General features: G+C 41.1%; 1 protein-coding gene across 3 annotated transcripts; it reads left to right on the top strand.

The window, feature by feature from the left end:
* The first annotated feature begins 2,894 nt into the window (after positions 1-2,894).
* On the top strand, positions 2,895-13,573 carry KCNG1 (potassium voltage-gated channel modifier subfamily G member 1). Of its 3 annotated transcripts, none has more exons than XM_051633315.1 (4): positions 2,895-3,117; positions 7,062-7,167; positions 8,449-9,253; positions 9,751-13,573. In XM_051633315.1, exons 3-4 carry the CDS (start codon positions 8,495-8,497, stop codon positions 10,519-10,521), a joined length of 1,530 nt encoding a protein of 509 aa, XP_051489275.1. In that variant the 5' UTR covers positions 2,895-3,117; positions 7,062-7,167; positions 8,449-8,494; the 3' UTR covers positions 10,522-13,573. The 3 variants fall into 3 exon arrangements, with proteins under 3 accessions (XP_051489275.1, XP_051489273.1, XP_051489272.1); XM_051633313.1 differs by having other exon boundaries at positions 2,895-3,165; positions 7,091-7,167; XM_051633312.1 differs by having other exon boundaries at positions 2,895-3,165.
* Positions 13,574-19,960: the final 6,387 nt, after the last annotated feature.

Below are 19,960 nucleotides of genomic sequence, written 5' to 3'. Positions count from 1 at the left end.
CCTCTTTCTGAAAGGATAGGTGTGGCTTGCTGGACAATCAGAAATCATAGAAATATAGGCTAGTAAATGTCTCAAAAGGTCACTGAAACTCTCTCCTGCTGTGGTCATGCATGGTACAGCCAGTCCTGATAGCTGTTTATCTAACCATTCCTTTAAGTCTTCACTTAACAGCTTTACAACCTCCTCAAAGTCCAGCTACTCACACAGTAATAGTTTTGTCTGGTTTGTTTGGGTTTTCCCTAATATCTAAAGTAATCTCCCTAACTGCACTTCAGTAAATTGCCTTTTATCCTAGCACTGGTGATCACAGAATAACTGTTTACTGACATCTTTATAAAAGTGTTTATACATTTGAAGACATTGCCATGTCCTTACATTGTGTTTTCATTCTCAGATCAAATAATCAAATTCCATCTTTCCTCATAGTTTACATTTCCTAAGCCTCTTGCAGATTTGGTTGCTATTCTCCTGTTTTGTTTACCTACATCTTTCTTTAAGAGTAAGTGTCATGCTTGAAAGTGGATAGGGTGCTTCAGCCAAGCCTGACTAGTGCTACACAGAACAGAAATAACGCCTTCCAGTGTTTTACATATGATCCTCCTGTTACCACAGCTCAGAGCAACACAACTATTTTGCATCACTGCACAGACTATGATCCACCACAAACCCAAGATTCTCTTCTGCAGTATTTCTGCCTAACTAATAGTCCTTGTTTGACATGTGATATTCCTCCCCATGTGGCATACTACATCATTTTTCTTCTAGAATTTTATCGTGTTGAGTTCAGACTGGGTCTGCAGTATATCAGGGTCATTTTAAATCTCAGCCATGGACTCTGTGGTTGGAGTCACTGCAAACCTTACAAAAACACCCTCCATTCCACCACCCAAGTTATTACAGAAAACACTGACCAAAACAGTTCCCAGACAATTCCCTGGGAGACACTACTTGATGTCTCCTTCCTCTTTGACAGCAATTATCAACAAAGGCTTTCAAAATACAGGCTTTCATTAGGAAGATCATTACAGATTATTATACAAAAGCCAAAACTCTTTATACATGGCACTGTGGTCAGTACAGCCAGTTACCTCCCTTCTCCAGATATAAAAGCCAAGAGCCATGCTAAGAAATATTTACAGAGTCAAATAAAGATCACATGCAATATCAAGGAAAAGAAACCCAGGCTGCCCACAGTCACAGTCACTGACAGTCTGTGCACAGCTGCTGTTTAACAGCTACATTTGAAGAATATCAGCATGACTATTTCTGTAAGCCCACACGATTCTGAACTACAGTCCAATTTAGACTGGGGGGGGGGGGGAAGAGGTATTTTGCTAAAATTACCATAGTATAGGTTTTTCATTTGTATTACCATAGCAACAAAGGACCTTACTTGAAATGAGACCCCCCCCCCGTGCTCCAAGTGAAGTGCACAAGGCTGGTAGTAAGAGCCAGCTCCTGCCCCACTGAGCTTAGAGGTGACTGTCCCCATCCTGCATCGAGGTGCAGGAGTTCATCTGCATGGAATTCCCTCCAAGGCTGGTGCCTAAGCAGGTAAGAAAAATCAAAGGCCAAGAGTATAATGATCTCTGTACCCAGTGGAGGCCAACAGCACTCGGGATGGGAATGTTCTGCACGTAAGAGTCTGCGATAGAGTTTAATCTGCTGGTGTCTCCTTAACCCTGGCACCAAGGTTTAATTAACTGCTTTAAGACCAAGATTACATCCATGACTAACTTCCACTTAGATGTCAAACTAATGTCAATAAAAAGCAGAAATGTGGAATGCTGTCCAAATCTGACAGCCAGTAATGCCAGTGTGTTAATTGTCACTGTACTTTGCAAGGGTGCCACCAGACCAAAGCAATGGTTTTGGTCTCCTGGCGTCATTGGGGGGAAGGGGGAGATATGTTATGATTTATGCTTTAATGGACACTTTTAATGCCACTTTTCTAACTCCACCACCACAAAATTTACAATACTATTACCACGGAACGGGAAAAGCACCAGAAGTTTTGTCGCCGATGGCAGCCACCCGAAGGCCACCTGTGGGCAGCCCGCAGAGCTGTGCTGGGGGAGCCGGGCTGCGGCGGGCGACCCACCGCCCCGCATGGCAGCACCGCGGGCGCGCAGCGGACGCGGACTGAGGCTGGCCGGGGCGGGCACGGCGCGGCCCGGCGCCCTCCAGCTGCCAAGCCGCTATTCCTCCTCGGGAGAAGCGGATTCCGCGGAGAGGAGCGCCGGGAGCTCCTCCTCCGCCGCCCCCGCCGGCGGGTCAGCCCGGGCCCCAGGGAGAGCGGCGGTTCGGCGGGGAGCGCTCCGCTGACCACTGCCCGCGGCACACGCACCGGCGCGGGGCGGGCCGCGGGCTTTCCGCGGGGTGCGCAGCCACCCTCCCCGCCGGCCGCACCATGCGGAGGGTCGGGGCCCCGCCGCCTGCCCGCCCGCCCCGCGGCCGCCCGCTCCGCACCCGCGGCCGCCGCCGCACCGCCCGCTGAGCCCGGCGCCCCGACCCCTCGGTGCGGGGCTGTTGGCGGCCGCGATCGCCGCTCGGCGCCGCGGGCAACTTGCAGGCAAGTTTCCGGGGAACTTTTCTTCCAGGAGCGGCTCGGGACCGCCTCGCCGCGGCTGCCGGGGAGAGGAGGCAGCGGCAGCGAGGGAGCCCCGGGACGGCGGGCATCGCCCCGAGGCTGCGGGCATCGCCCCGGGACTGCGGGCATCGGCCCGGCTCGGGGGGCAGAGCCCGGCCGGCGGCGCCCGAAGAGGTTGCCCCGGGATCCCGCCTCCCTTTCTCGGAGGGGTGCGCACGGCGGGGAGGGGCCGGGGGGTCGTGCGAGTCCGTGCACGGGTTGTAGCAACAGGTTTTCTCCCGCAGCAGGGATGGAAGAGAGGGACTGTCCCCCCGCGCCGTCATTTCTCCCCGACGCCGGGCTGCCTGTGCTGCCAGCAGCGGGGGGTGCTCGGCTGCTGCAAGGGACCGCTCGGCTCATTCCTGGCTTTCTCCTGTCCTGTCGCGGCGCCGGCTGACGGGCTGTCGAGGCTGATCCATCGGGCTCGGTTTGTGATGCTCGGTCTTCCCGGCTCTTCCTCTCCCCGAGTCCTGTGGCTGCCCAGCGCAGTATGGAGGCTTGTGTTTCAAATTTCTTCTTATTTGCCTAATATGAAGGTCCTTTATAGCTCTGATTTTAAAATAATTATGAAATGTCATTTATATTGATCTATTTACTGGCTCGTGTTCGTTGGCAACTAACACATCAAGTTAGCTATTCTTGATAGACAATGTATTTCTGGCAGATTGTTTTTCCATTGGAAAATACTTGGGGGGGGGGGGGGGGATTGTGGGGTGTGGAACTGGACACAAGTAGAATAACTCTTCCATGACTACGTGTCTCTTATTTTCAGCAGCAAAATATTTATCTATATAAATAAATGACAAATCCTTTACTTTCTAAAAAGACATTTAAGAGATTGTTTTGAATATGACTTATTAAAATTTGTTGACATAAATATATTTCACAGCAGGATAATAACTATAGTTATTAGTTCTAATGTATTTCAGAACATTATTCTGGGGATATAAGTTATCTGCAAAGTTATTTCACTTGTAATTATTATCAGCAGAATAAGGCTCAGCTTTATAAATCCAAACACTGAGTAAGGTATTTGTCATAATTCAATTTGTAGATTGTCTTCAGATGCCAAAAAGCATCATGCTGTCCAGATCAAGGAGAGCAATATACAGATATGAGCATATTTTTTCAGACTGTACTTTCTTCAGGAGAGTTTTGTTTCACATTATACATTGACCTTTGTAAGTTTGACTTTGATTTGGCTTGAAGTTCACTTTGCAAGCAGAGTTGAAGTTTGAGATCAGTTCTTACTACATGAAGAGCTGCATGAGTATAGCTGAAAAGTGTCTCAGGAGGGTACCTTGACAGTGTTGATACAGGATGGAAATCATCTATCAGAAGACAGCTGAATTTAACCCTGCTGGAAAACACTGCTTGTTTTAACTAAGAGAGGAATAAAGGGGGAAGGATCGCTAAACTGTAAGCAATTTCTTATGGAATTATTTTTAAAAACATCACTGTATTCATATTCAACCCGCACAGAATTCGGAAACTTTTTTCTTTTTAAACTTAATTTGAAAATGGTAAAAAGCAACAGAGACAAGTTCCAGGCACTAGAATTGATAGAAGAGACCAGGGGGGAGCTAGGCATCTTCTTAGCATGCTTGTTATCATCCAGGCACAACTTTGAATTGTCTGCATCACAGAGCAGTATCAGGACTCCTTGCAGGAGCTCTGATTACATCAGAGATGCACTGCAGAACTCAAAATACTGCAGAGGACACTGGGGGGGGAAACAACACTTGCAGTCAAATTTTAGCATGTTACTCATTATTTCTGTTTCTTTCCCTCAGAAAGGCATCTTTAATAATTTTTTACCCATTGTCTAGGAGTCTGGCACCCTTCCTGAATTTCAGCTGAAAGTAAGGGCAGTACAAATTTCTAATTTGATTTCTCCACCAGACATAATGGGTATGAATATCATCTGGTGCAAAACAGATTTTTGGAAAGCTGTTCTATCTCGCTTCACATGCACACCACACCATTCAGAGCCACCAAAAGCCCTTGCTACTCGCCAGTTATTGTGTATTACTGTAGTTTCTAGAAGACAGAGCAATGGTCAGGATTGTATAAAATAGTAAAAGACAGTCCTTGCCCCAGTAAGCTTACAAACAAAATAGGAAACAATGCTCAGAGAGAAGTCATTTGCCCAAGATGAGAACATGTTATCAGCAGGGGAGCTGGAAAGATGAGCTGGGCTTCACTAACTCCCAAGCACTTATAGGGCAGAATCTCAGACAAGGAAGGATTTTACCACTGGGCCTTACTTAAGCAGAGCAGTTTTATTTCAGAGTTTCAGTGGTGCTGTTTATGCTTAAAGTTCATCTTGTTTAATTGCTGGGAAAATTGTTGCTATAGGCTAATGTGTTTGTCTGACCTTATATTCCAGTGTGCTGTCTTTAATCCTTAACACATTTCTTACAGCCATCCCCAATGTCATCAGTCTGCCATGTATGAATAAAATAGTTTGCCTGTTTTTTAAGCTCAATAGCAAAAATACCCTTCCATTAATTAGCTCTCTCTCATCTTAAAGCAGCACTGACCATAATTCTGTAGAAGCACCTTCCAAAGGAAAACAACAAACATACAGGGAAATGTATGGGTTTATATTTCCCCTTTCTCCATTTTTCAAGTCAGACCATCTTTTCTATTGTCCTTTACTTCCTCCTATTACTCCCCCTTAGATATGATGCTGTGTGCATCTGGAGCAAAGAACATGTAAATAACACATGTACAGCATCAAATACTACAGCTGCCTACGTGGGAGCCACCTTTTATAATTGCAGTCATTCAGTGTGTTTCACAGAGGATGAATCTGGGCAATTTATTGGCTTGCACAGGTCGAGAAGCTGGAAGCAAAGAACAAAATAATTTTTTTCTTTGCTCTGTTGTTTCATAGTTGATGCCTCAGGGTTACAGCATGTGTCTGACACCCGCAGAACATTTGCATTTCCCTCTCCCCATTTCTTCCCATTGTGTCAACAATGGATGCAGTGGGAGATCAAACTAGTGACAGAGATGAGCTGCCTCCTCATTTTTCCTGGCAGAGATTCAAAGGATAAGTTGTTGCTAACCAACATCATCTGGTATTACAGAAGGGAAAACGGTTAACAGCTCCCATTTATCCATAGTCTTACATCAGTCATAATCTTTATTCTTTTCTAGTCAGCCCTGCCTTAGACATAGTTAAGGCAGAGGGGAAAACACTTGTTTCTAAATAAAACAACAGTTGCTCTAAGAAAAGGAGCATGTACATAAAGATGTATCAGGTAGCCCACATCAAACTTATAGCTTGAAATCCCAGTGGTGTTACTTCTACTGATGGTATCTTGGGAATGATTTAACAGAAGACCAGTTCTGAGGTCAGTAGGAGTGTTCCATGTGATGGGACTGTATGTAAGGGTAACTGCAAGTTCAACTGTTCCATACCCCTCTGTCAAACACGCTCTAGCTAGCACTATCTGCACCAGCTATCACTCTCCTCAGATCCCTTCATGGATCTGAGTCCTGCAGCTTTTCCAGTGGGCAATGGCAGAGTGCCATCATCTGTTGTGAAGCTCCACTGTTAATCCCAGTATCGGCTAGAATTTCCTAGAATGTGACTTTTAAATACAATTACGTTTCATGTTAATGTTCTTTCCAAAAAAAAGAACAAACCAACAAACCCTCAAGTACTTCCAGGTCAGCAGGCCTTTGCTCAGTCTTCCTTGAGGCAAGAGATAAACTGAAATTGATTGGAAGTTTATTTGAGTGTAGGCCTGTGGGATTTTGTCATTCTTTGCACCCACCATAACTTCCAGAGGAGCTGAAAATTGCCTATCCCCTGCCATGGGGATTTCCAGAGTCATAACTCCAGAGCAAAGACAGCAACACAGCAATACAAGCAAGTATGTAGTGATAAGGCACTGAAAGCTAAACACAGACAAGATTTTGGCATGGAGGACAGTTTAGTTGCCAAATATCTGTTCTCCAGTCACTAGCAATAGTGATAGAGATACCACTTAGTGACAGAAGCAAGATGACAAAGCTTACCTCTTCGTTCACCTCAGGCCAGAAAACTGGAAGATCTGAATCATGCCTTGTCCCTCCTTTTATATTCCCGTAGGCTTTCTTTATCCACATGCCCTAAAGGTAAGTAAATCAATCATTTCCTTTTGTACTAAAGAGGATTAAAGGTGAGGTAAATTAAAGGTGAGGAAATACCACTCCATCTAAAGCTTACCTGGGGCCACCTATTTTTAAGAGTCTGTAAGGAACTGCTGTGTTCAGAGTAATCCCTTTGGGAAGTTTAGGAGTGGGACTGAGATAGTATTTTATTGAAAGCTGCATTGTAAGTTCTCTTGCAGCAAGGAAATCTTGTTTTCCTAAACTGAAGTGCAGCTGTTTTGAGAACTTTGCTGTTGTGTATTCATGTGTTTTTCTTCTATAATAGGCATGTAACATTATTGATGTGGTTTACAGTCACCAGCTTCTGAAAAGGACAGTTTTGTGTTTAAGGAAGTCACCCTAGCAGGGTATATATCGCCAGGGTGCAGGAGGTAAGTACAGCCAGGAAAAGAACAAAACTGCCCTGCTACTGAAGCCAATCACATGTAATATTGATTATTTTCCTTTGAACTCAAGACTAGACAGTCAGAATACTTGTGCATGATTAAAACATTTATTGTACAATCTACTTAATAAATAAATACTCTTACCAAATGAAATGCAGCAACCCCACACATTAAGCTGTAGCTGCTTGTACAGATGGAATTTCTAGAAGCAGTTCTGTACAACTCTCCTGTGTATCAGGAGACTTTCAGTCTGACTTTTTAAATGCAGTGAATTAGGGAGGCAAAAAGTTTTAACATTTCCAGTGCCTACTTTTTATACCCACTTGAACTTTGTGGTCACTTAATTCTACAGACTTTACACTAGTGTTGTGTGAGCAGAATTTGAACGTGATTTTCAAGGTCAACATAAGAATTTTTTTGTTTCCTACACTCAGAGGTGAAGGCAGTCACCTTGGCTCTCAGCTGCTGTCCTATCCATTTTAAGGACAAAGGCCTGTTACTGCATATTGGGTGTCAGTTATAACTGAAAAAATATTCCAGTGTTTCTGTAGAAATCTTGTGCTTCTTGGCAATCTTTTGTAAATGAGGCCATAAAAAGGGAGTTGCCATGTCAATGAATGTATATAAACTCTATAAAAACATTTTATGTGATCATAAATATGTGACCTTTTTTTTCCCCAAAATTGTTTCCATCTGGCCTTTTAGAAATGAGTCTTGTATTAACTGATTTTAGAAGTGTGTATTTACTGAATTACAAGATAATTGACTTCTGATTCTTTCTATATACTTATTTCTGTATACTGAATACTTAAGATTTTTATGTGTAATCGTTAAATAAAAATATACAATTTCCTTTTCTACAAAACACACTTGAATTCTGTGTTCTTATGTGATACTGTCCTAATTCTTATACTTCCATTTTCAACCAAGAATATCCTGCCACATGCAGGAATTGTTCCTGGTTTCCCTGTATATCCACTGGTAACTGAGATATCTGTATCTGAGACAGCAATAAGTCCCTCAGTGTGACAAATATGCCAAGCAGAGCTCCTGGACAAGGGAGCAGCCCTCCACAGAGTCAGTTCTATCCAGCTGGACAAACCTAGCCTCACCAGAAAGGTCTTCTGACTGTGCTCAGGCACTGCTGGTTTTGTTCTGATTGGTTTTATCAGCTATAGATGTTTTTGAGCTCAAATCACTGTATTTGATCCAAACTTGAAATCAACCTCTCATTAACTCACCTCATATATCTGTTTTTTTTTCCAGAAGACACTTGCAGAAGTAGTGAAGTGATGTGAAGTTATCTTCCAAGATGACTCTTCTACCTGGAGAAAATTCCGACTATGACTATAGCGCCCTGAGCTGTACTTCAGATACTTCCTTCAACCACACGTTCTTTCCAGAAACAGAAAGCCTTAAGGGAGTCTTTTACCAAAGAGCCAAGCTAATTCACCCTCAAGAGGATCTCCTAAAAGGCTTTCACCCTGATGATCGGAAGCATCATATTATTATAAACGTAGGGGGCATTAAGTATTTGCTCCCATGGACCACGCTGGATGAATTCCCATTGACACGTTTGGGACAACTAAAATTCTGTAATAATTTTGATGACATTCTAAACATCTGTGATGATTATGATGTGACATGTAATGAATTCTTCTTTGACCGCAACCCAGGGGCATTCAGGACAATTCTGACCTTTCTGAGAGTTGGAAAGCTTCGGCTCCTGCGTGAGATGTGTGCACTTTCTTTCCAAGAGGAGCTGCTCTACTGGGGAATTGAGGAAGACAACTTGGACTGGTGCTGTAAAAGGAGGTATCTGCAAAAAATGGAGGAGTTCACAGAAATAAATGAACGGGAGGATGACCTCACAGAAAATGAAACAACAGGTGAAACAGTAGAGGAGACAAAAATTGGCTTGTGCATGAAAAAGTTGCAAGACATGGTAGAAAGGCCCCAGTCTGGCCTCCCTGGAAAGGTGTTTGCTTGTTTGTCTGTTTTATTTGTAACTATTACAGCAGTGAACTTATCCATCAGCACCATGCCTGACCTGAGGGAGGAGGAGGAAAAGGTAAGTTAGCTTTTCAGGATGGAAAATGGTATGTGCTGGGAAGAGCAAAACAAGTACAAGGTCTGATGGTATTGATTTCAGTGGGGACTTTGCAGCTGTCTTTAGAGGGGGGAAAATGAGACCAAAAAAAATTTGAAATCTTACCTGTGTTCAATTACTTGTAAGAGAATTAATCATATCATGTGTTATGTCCAAAGAAGATGTTGTTAGTGTGCACTGTTCTGTACAACTGTCTACTTCCTTCTTAAGCTTTGTATTTGCTACTGAGAAAGCCTGAAATTACCAAGCAGTATCTTCTGTGGAATAAGTAGTTCCTTTTTAAGTTTTGCATTTAACTTGTTCCAGTCTGTCAATGTGTTTCCCCATAGCAACACTTTCAATTCCTTTAATATTTTGGGTTTTAAAAAAACCAACACAGAATCCTCTCTTCCTGTCACCGTACCAACTAAAATAGTTATTATCCAGTGTCGATTACAAACTACTCCTCTTTCCTGCAGGGTGAGTGTTCCCAGATGTGCTACAATATATTCATTGTGGAGTCTGTCTGTGTGGCATGGTTTTCCCTGGAGTTCCTGCTAAGATTCATCCAGGCAAAGAGCAAGTTTGCATTTTTGCGGAGCCCGTTGACCCTGATAGACATAATAGCCATTCTGCCATACTACATCACTTTGCTAGTTGACACCACTTCCGTGGGCTATAAAAAGCCCAGCTCTGGGAGCATCTACCTGGACAAAGTCGGCCTGGTCCTCCGCATTCTCCGTGCCTTGAGGATTCTCTACGTCATGCGGCTGGCCAGGCACTCCCTGGGGCTGCAGACGCTGGGGCTGACGGCTCGCAGGTGCACCCGGGAGTTTGGTCTCTTGCTGCTCTTCCTCTGTGTGGCCATCGCGCTGTTTGCACCCCTCCTCTACGTGATTGAGAATGAGATGGCAGACTCACAGGAGTTTACCAGCATCCCCGCCTGCTACTGGTGGGCTGTCATCACCATGACCACGGTAGGCTACGGAGATATGGTTCCCAGAAGCATTCCCGGCCAAGTGGTGGCACTGAGCAGCATACTGAGTGGCATCCTCCTCATGGCATTTCCTGTCACCTCCATCTTCCACACCTTTTCACGCTCCTACATTGAGCTAAAGCAAGAACAGGAAAGAATAATGTACAGGAGAGCACAGTTCTTAATAAAAACAAAGTCTCAGATAAGCAATGCATCACAAGGGAGTGATATTTTATTCCCCACTATCTCTTCTGAGACTAGGGACAATGAATAAAATTTTAGTAACTATTTCTCCTGATGTCAAGTAATGTTTTGTTGTATCAGATTCCATCTTTTAATTTGCTTTGGAAGCATTTTACAAAGGTAGCCCTTATATTAAAATTAAGAAAAGGAACTATTATTCAGGAACTGATATGGTTTAAGAAGTCTATTATTATGCTGGTTCTTTCCCCCCCCAGTATAATGTATAGGACAGATCTTTCACAGGGATCATACAGTGGGATTTTAGGAATTCAAAGTTCTCTGACAAAAAAAAGAAAAAAAAAATTAGAACAGGTTATAATTATGTACTTGTCAGGCTGTTTTGCTGTTTGTAATACACATTTTTGCAACCAAATCACAATGTATATAGTCATTAAACAGGCTGCCATTTTTCTTGTTCTTCATGTATATAAATAATGTAAATACAAGAAAATTAATGGCTAAGTTCTCTCCCAGTAAAACACCTTAGAGCGTAATGGAAATAACCACTGATGTTTGTCCCATTGTGCTCTGAAAAAGACATTAAGTAAGATTTGTCATTCACAACAGCAACTGTATCTCTTTTTGCAAGTCAGCCCTAAACATATGAGAAGAATCAAACTGTTCGTCTCATAACCTTGCTAAATGTGTAAATACTCATAGCTCACCAGCTTCAAAATTTAGTTGAAGTTACAGTGTTGATCCTATGACATTGAATGCAATATTCCCAGAACAAAGTCCTGGAGTTTTGTAGCACTTAATATTATTATCAAGAGGTGAGTAGCTGCAAATCAAATGAAATATGCATGATGAGATGCCAGTCGTTCCCTACCATCTGTTTCCATGTTTTTACTTTACCTCAGATATGAAACAGAACTAAAAGAGGCCTGTTTCCAGGGGACACCCTACCATTACCTGGCAAATCAGCACTGCAGCTACCCATTCACATGCAACATTTGGTTCTTTAAAAGAAGCAGAAAATACATGGTCGTGGGAAGTTGCCAATGATGAAAAAAAGAAAGTATCATTTGAATCATGGAGTGGGGGTTACTGACATCTTTATACTTTACTGTCCTCAATCATGAGGGACTTAAGACTTACTTAACTGTACCTTTGCCATCATTACACTCATCATAGTAATGGAGAAAATTTTAAATAGGACATGAAAAAGCAACTAAGGTCCCAAAACACAACCATGTATTCTTCATCTGCACGTGTGTCTTGGTCTAGGTTCTCCTGCTGAGCTTGGGGAGGACATGGGTCAGTGAGACACTCGGGTTTGGTACAGCTTTATATGCAGATTAATAACAGTCCTCATATTTATTTTAGAGGGAACAAGACTGGCTTATGTAACAGCTCAGGAGAAAACTCAAAAATAAAAATTAAATCCACTTGTTCAATTTCATGTGTGCTTAGGGATAAAGAAACTTAAGAGATTCACCTTTTTCCCTTCTTTTTTAGTAAATTTACTTAGTTAAGAACTAGGGAAATTTAGAAGATCCCATCACATTCACCAATGCTTCTCTATATTAATTTTCAGAAATACTATTGTTTAATGGCATTTCTGGAGCAGGTTACTAGAAATGCCAGAATGCCTGATGGTTTTGAAATTTAAATTAAGGCCAAGGACACAAACATCGTCCTTTCAAAAAAGGTAGAATTAGTTTCTCAGCCTATCCTGTTTGGCCAAGCCCATATGACACTGATTTTCTTTTCAAATATTTTAAAAACAATTTCAAGGTGTTCTGATTTGTTTGTTCTTGAAGAATAATTCCAAAACTTTATGCACTTTATGAATAATTAGGGCTCTAGCATTCTTTAGCTTGTCATAGGTAAATATGCCTATGGAGCATTACTGCAGAGTGCTAAAATAACCAGTCTAAACTCTAGGCAATTAATCATGTGCCAGAGCTACGAATGGAACCAGCTTTTCACTCTCGTTCTTCAGCTTTAATTAGAGTTGGACAAAAAACAGGAACATTGTGACAAAAAAGGGACACATTTTCCATCCAAAATACTCTTCATTTCAAAACTGTTTGATCATCTGTAGCATTGGCTTCAACACAAGTGCTATACATCCTTCTACCTTTGTGTCAGCATTCGTTATAAAAAGAACTGATAATTAGATTAGTCCTGGGAGCAACAGTTGTTTATCTAAGTATGTGTTTGGCAGGCTGAACCATAAATAAGAAGTTGCAAGTGAATACTAGGAGAAATAAAGATTTACCAAATAAAACTTATGCTTACTTCCATTTTCTGCTACCTAATAAATGCTGAAAGTCTGTTCATGTTCCCAATGTCTTTACATTAAGATAATGCTCAATTATTTCATGTGTCACTTCATTTTTTATCCCAAAATTATAGCTTGATTCTGAAGTCTTTGTTCAGAAAAAAAATAAAATAAAATATTAAAACCATCACTCTGAAGTTGGGTCCTAGTTGAACAAGCCTGTGAGAGCATCTGGCCTGTTGCAAGTTCTGCCTAAGCCAGAAACAAATAAGCCATCCAGGATGTACCCCTGTGTAATTCTGTACTTGGCAACACATCACTTGTAAGCATTTCAACATGTTTTACTATGAATCACTGTAACAAACTTGCTTATCTTTTACAGGAGGGAATACATATTGTAGTCCTTATGCTAAATAAATCCAGCTATACCTCTTAAGAGCACAACATTAGTATGAAACCCACATGCTGTGTTCCAGCTTTTACTGTGAAGGCTGAAGGCTTAAAATTATTATGCCTCTTTAGAAAATATTACCTGAATTTTTAGTCAAATTCATGAAAATTGATTGATTGATTGATTGATTGATTGATTAAAAAGCTGACTGTTGCCAGTGACACAGCTCACAGCCACCAAGTCAGCTATCACTCCTTTTTGCATTTTAACAGCATGTGCAGTCAACAAGAAAGTTCCAATAAAAACACTTTGTGGTTTTATGAAGTCAAAATCATTAGTTGAATTGCCACTGAGGAAGTGGTGCACGTCTCCAATAGAGATAGGCTTGCATTGCTATTTATATTATCCTCTGTATACTGCAGTAATATGTACAGTATGAATTAAAACAGCAGAAGCTGTATTAATTTTGACTAATAAAGTGTTAGGCTCTCCTTTCATTTTCATGTGCTTCTTTTGCTGCAGAAAGACTGTCACAGGTACTCTAGGCATGCTTGACAACCTGGGGTCAGTATGAGAAGTGAGCAGCAGCTGAGGGAGAATTGGAGCTATGAGCATTGCTAGCTGAAGCAGGCTGCCTGTGATAGAAAGCATTTACTAGGAAATAAAATTATCTCAGTATAGAAAAATTCAGGTACCAGTTCAGCAGCTTGAAAAGGGAACCTCTTTCTTGCATGTTGGCCCAAGAATCACAAACCACTTAATTGGGACATAATTATAAAATATTTTAACCATTTAACCAAAGAATCGAACAGATTCAGAAAAGAACAGGAAGGATCTGTGGAGACTGAGAAAGAAAAATTCCTGATAAAACCAGAATTTCCAGATAAGGTTGTACACTAAATCACTTTATCCAAAATCTTTCCCTCCTCCATCCTCTTTCCTCAAAAACAGTAACAAAAGCAACAGAAAATCACTTGATGAGTGCAACACTGGTAAACTAAGAGCCACAAGCCTTCTCTTACTGTACAAAGAACATAATTTACAAGGTGAGTTTGGATTACATTAACATCCATTACAGGTCAAGGTCTTGGGGAAATATATAGGACTGGTCTCCATTTGTCCCTTTTTAATTTTTCCACTGTAATTCAGTACTCCAGATTTCCATAGCCAGAGGCTTTATTAGTGTCATTTAATAGTAAAGAGTCTTTAGCAATCTCCAATTAAACAATAAAAAATTCATGCAGATCTGAATCAGGGATTTACACATCAACAGATGTACGTCTGGGAAGGAAAACTGGCATGCTCTGTACATTCATGACTTGTGTGGGTGCAATTTAGCTGGGAATTCAGGCTCATGCAAAAGCAAACATGTTTTCTGTGGATGTTCTTATCCCTACAGCTATAGCTCTCCTCTGGAAATGAAACCAGTTTCATAGGAATCTCTGTGAAGAAAAGCTTTCCACTCAGACAGTCCTCTAAGCTATACAAATGGAGACTTGGAGTAAAAATTCATTGTAGGCACTTGCCAAAGTGCATGAAGTGTCGGCCTTGCTGCCAAAAGATCTTAATCACCACTGGGAAGTATGTGGTGTCCTCCATATTTGATTTTCTAATAGGAGTCTAGAAGGACCTAGATCTCTAATTTAGGTGTCACATTAAAATGCCAATGTTAGGATAGGCAAATTGGAGTCTTATTCTTCAATTGCACAGAACCACCAATATCAGTCAGCACTAACTCCACATTATTTGTCCTTTCACATCTTCATTGTGTGTGGGGACCAAGGAATAAAAAGCAGCACAACAAACCCTGGTCCAAAGAGGTCAGCTTGTTCTTGGTCTGGGTCAGTTTGATACAGTAAGACAGTAGCAAATATAACAGTTCTTGGCAGCTCATGCTTGACTATAAAATAGTTCTGTTCCATACAACTACTGATTTTTATTATATTTTTTTAATTAACTTAGATATGAAAAAAAAAAAAAAGACTAGTGAGTTAAAACAAGAGGAAAGGAATAGATACTTCTCATAACAAAACTACAAAATTTCACATCCCTCTCTTGGGTTTGCAATAGGCTGAAAACTAGACTGGATAATCCTAAACCTACATAGATTTAATTGACTGTGTTTTATCAGAAATTAAACAAAAAAGTGACAAATGTGACTTTAAAAACTGTGACATCAAACCCTACTCATGTATCAGTCAGTGACAATAACCCCTAACCTGACCAGTTGACTCTGGCCCAAGTGTCAGGGAATTTCTCCATTTTCACATTAATTATACACCATTTTCATTTCTATCAATAGTTGCTACACTATGATATGGCCCTTTTTTTCTGTGTTAATAGTTATGTTGGCTATCTTATGCAAGATTTGATAGTGAATTCAGTATCTATTTATGCAAAATATGATACGGGTACCAAAAATACAGAAAAAAAAAAAAAAAGGCAAAAAAAAAGCCCAAGTACAAGGCCTTCTGAGATGGTGGAGCTGTGGTGTCTCATGGGCACAAAGAGTGCAATGTACAGAAACCAGGCAAAGCTGGAGGCATGAAAGTAGAGTACACAATAGTGGATGAATGTCATCCCTGCCAACAAAACTACACTTTAAAGGTATTGCTAAAACATAAAATGCTTAACACTGGTTTTAACCACTCACTCACTTACCACTTCCTCTGTGGCATTTCAACAATCCCATTTCAGCATGACTAACGATCTCAGTGGTCCTAACATGGTAAAGACCATATGAAAAACCAGGAAAGTGAAGAAGACTGGTTTAGATCCACAACTTTGACTTCACTGACTCAATTAATCTCTGTGCATGTTTTATCCAGTCTCATAACTTTATAGTGTAAGTCCCTAGGACAGGATTCCTTGTTTGGTAGCTGTCAGTCACTACGTAAAATCATACACCACAAATAAAATAATGGAAAATTTTACCTGGCTGCCAAACTGAAAATGTTCAGAGTTTCGTCTATCAATTATTAACAATAAAACTAGACCTTTCTCCATTTTTGTTAATTGTTTTTCCTTGACATTTTTCAGTATCTCATATCTTTCAAAATAATCCCTAGAAATCAACAAAGATTAAAAATGCTCCTAGGCCTGCCAAAAGCATGAAGAAACTGCAGGATCATACTGCAGGATCATAATATCAGGGGATGTTTCTGTTCTGTCCAACAGGGCTTTACTTTCTCTTTGCCTGTGGGAACTAATCCAGAACAAATGTCAGTTGAACAAAAATAAAGTTCTGCCATAACTGGAAACACAGCAGGCCAATTAGGGTAATTAGAGCATCTTTATTACACTTTATAAATATTAATTCATTATCCTTCCAGCTCTTGTGACATGCGTAGAACAGCCTTGTGCAACCCCAAAGTCAGCTAGGGCACATAAACACACATAACACTGTCAAGATAAGGTTTCAGCTTCTCCTTTATCAGGCACCCTTTTTAATTACTGCAGTTTTGTAGCCACATTTAATTATGGCCATAATTTTAACCCTACATTCATTGTGGGTGCAGGAAAACAGGGCTGTAAACTACGATAATTAGCCTGCTCAAATGACTGACCTGGAATGCAAGCATTTCCCAGACATCTGGAGGGTAGAATTTTTTAAAAAACCAAGGCCATTTATTTTCAAAACTAGACAGGTAATTTTACAGCTTTCAGTCATGCAACTAAAGAGGTCAGCAAGTACAATAATGTTTGTCTTTCTGTTAAAAATAACAATATAATTTAAATGGTGCCTACCAGAGGAACAAAGTTGTGTGGAGTAGCGGTAGTTTCTGTAGTTAATTACATATAGAAATAAAGTTTTGACATGGAATTGTTGAAAGATTAACCAGATAAATGCTGCTCATTTTCATTAGGGATGCACCTCACATTGCAAAAACCTGAGTGATATAATCAATAATTTTTATAGTGGGAGTAGTTCCCAGGTCAACCAAGGAAAAGACAACTCAGGTTTCACACAGAAATAAAGGCACATTTTGGGAAATCAAAGAAATACTATCCTTGAACAAACCAGATCCAACACTGTGGAATTGCAGGTGTCTTTAATTTTGGAGAGGAATGTTTCTGAGTACAACCTGAGTGAGGAAAGCTAAGACCACAAAGCAGCACACAGCACAGTAAGTGGGTAAAATTATCTTTTTAGTTAAGTGAAAGTGGAGAGCACAAATTCAACATGGGCATCACGGGATGAAAACAAACATCATTCGATGGGAACAGGAAAGAAGCACCAGCAACAATAGCACGAGGTAAGCCTGGCATCCTCATCCCAGGCTTCTGTAAGTCCAGAAATGGCATTAATAAAACATTCCTCTTGGGAGGACTTCTGCAAACCTGCACGTGCATTTTTTCATACTGACTCCTTGCTCTTCCACTGACAGCAGGAGCTCCGGCCTGCAGCTGAAGTACTTCAAGCACTTGCACAGGACTATGACACACACTTAAGTTTTTCCATAGTACCGATATGCAAAGCCAAAGGGAAAGTCTTCCCTGTAAACCAAAACTATTATTTGCTGTATTTGAACATTACTGTGTTTCCAACTAGGAAAATCACAGTACTCAAAATGCATGACTAGCCACAGAGGATGCGTTGGTCCGTGCTGCTACAGGAGTCAGGAGCTACTGAGATACACTATAAATCCAACCTGTGCTCTGTGCTTGGGTACAAATAACGGGGTTTTGTTGCTGCAGCGGAGAATTTTCCCCCATTCCAGGATCCTACATTGCCATCTACGGGCCATTCCCGGCAGCTCTCGTCTGATCTCCCTAACTACAGAGAGAACTTGAATCTAATCTTAACCTTTAGATGTTCAAAGTTAGAAGGTAACCACACACAGAGCATCTTTTCTAACACAAACTATGAAATTGCTGCTTTTTCATTGTTGGGAGGGTCAGTCCATACTTCTCAAGCTTACAACATATTTGTGAAAAAAGCAAAGCCACTACTTTGTTAAGCTTGAAAGAGAAAAGAACTGTCACTAGAAACTGCTCTGTAGACAGGCACAGAAGCTAGCACAGTGGACAGGTAAAGCTCAATACAAAGTGAAATCAAGTATTTTGGTGTTGCCAAAGCAGCTGTAACAGCAGGGACTGTTCAGAGCAGCAGGCTGCATGGCCAGTCAGAGTTAGGCCTTGTGGATCCCAAGTGTCACTAGGTGTAAAACTGTAGCTCAAGTTGCTGCTCCATTACAATATTGGATCACCCAAACCCCAGCTTCCAGCACCCTGCTTTCCCAGAGCCAGCCAGGAAATCCACATCCAGGCATTACTCCTTGGGGACTGAAACTCCTTGTGATAGATGGACCTACTGCTTTGCTGGGGGCCTCCTTGAAGAGGCTCCCTGGGGGATAATGAAGATCAATGTCTGCAGAAGGAAGGGCCAGTGATGGCCTAGTGATCTCTATAAATTCTACCGAAGACTTATGGTTCTGTCACACAGCATCTGGAATACAGCTGTGCTGTAAGTGTGCACATATACACCCGTACATATAAATATATGTAGAAAAATACAAGTTTAGGCACTTAGATTTTATCTTTAAAGCTTTAAACCCTCATATTGTGATGTTAGAAATCCATTTCACAAAACAAGGACTTCCTTTCACTATTCATGAGCAGGTGAATGCCCATTTTCTATAAAAGACTTCATTTCCCAGCCCAATATATATGGAGCCATTTAAAATTTGGAAATAATCTTTATTTGCAAGCAGAGATGTGATTTCCAAGCAACAGCATCAACACCTTGTGAACAAAACTGCAGCTTATTTGCACAGAAGGACATTGTGCCATGGGCATGGGGAGGTCACAAGAACATCCAGCTGCTGGTTTCTTCCTTCAGTGACTGATGGTGAAGGGTGAGACCAGCAAAGTGTGTGTCAACACACACACGAGGGCCCCAGCAAAGGAAGGGCTGAAGCTGTAGCCATGCATGTTGTGTGGATTCTTCTACCTGGATTCTTTTACCTAAGTGGTCCTTTCCAGATCTTGGTTCTGGCTACAGCTCTAGCCTGATTCTAGCTTTCAATAGATACCAAACTTTTAAGTTGTTCTGATGCAGACTAGGAATATCTTCTTTTTTGGCAGGAAAACTTGTACTGCAATAGCTAGAACTAGACTGAATTTGTATCAATTTTCTTCTATGATAAGAGTCATATGACAGAAGCCATTTTGGATGGAAGATATCTTTTGTTCTTATCTACAATTTTTCTCATGAGTATGAAATACTAGAATCACAAGTACTTCGCAGTAAGACAAATGAGAGGTCAGAGCAGCACCATCAAAGATATATTTCAGTTGGCTTTGACAAACAGATGACTCAATCATATAAAATATATTGCGAAGATAAGATTAAAATAACCCATTCAATGATAAAAGACTAGAGAATAGACAAACAGATGCTATTTTCCTTTCCTGTTGTCAAGACCAGAACATCTCAGTCACTTTTCAATTCCACTTAGCACAGGAACATATAAGAGCTCTGGGCACAGATTCTTCTAATGGCTTTTGATACATTAGGTCTGTAAGTTCACATCCTGTTTTCCAAAGAAGTTCAATTTGTTGTGTGAGGATTCTCTGATTTAGAAGACTTAGGTTTTATTTTATTTTTTTAATTTAATGTCTTAAGTTCCATTTTACAAAATAAGAAGGACAAAAAAATCAATGTCCTTGACTTTTCAAACAAAACTTGCCCTAGCCAGGTAAGAAAATCTGCAGCACTTTTCAGTAATACTAAGAACATACCAGCAGTGACTCTGCAATGAGTCTTCATGGACTTCAGATCTATGTTTAATTTTGAGCTAGTGTTTCTAAAAGCCCTTTTCTGTACAATTACCCATCTTTGGCTACAAA

This window comes from Apus apus, chromosome 15 (genome assembly GCF_020740795.1).
Source record: "Apus apus isolate bApuApu2 chromosome 15, bApuApu2.pri.cur, whole genome shotgun sequence".
Classification (NCBI taxonomy): Eukaryota; Metazoa; Chordata; class Aves; order Apodiformes; family Apodidae; genus Apus; species Apus apus.
Note: the sequence above shows the minus strand (reverse complement) of the source record. Positions and strands in the feature narration are given on the sequence as shown.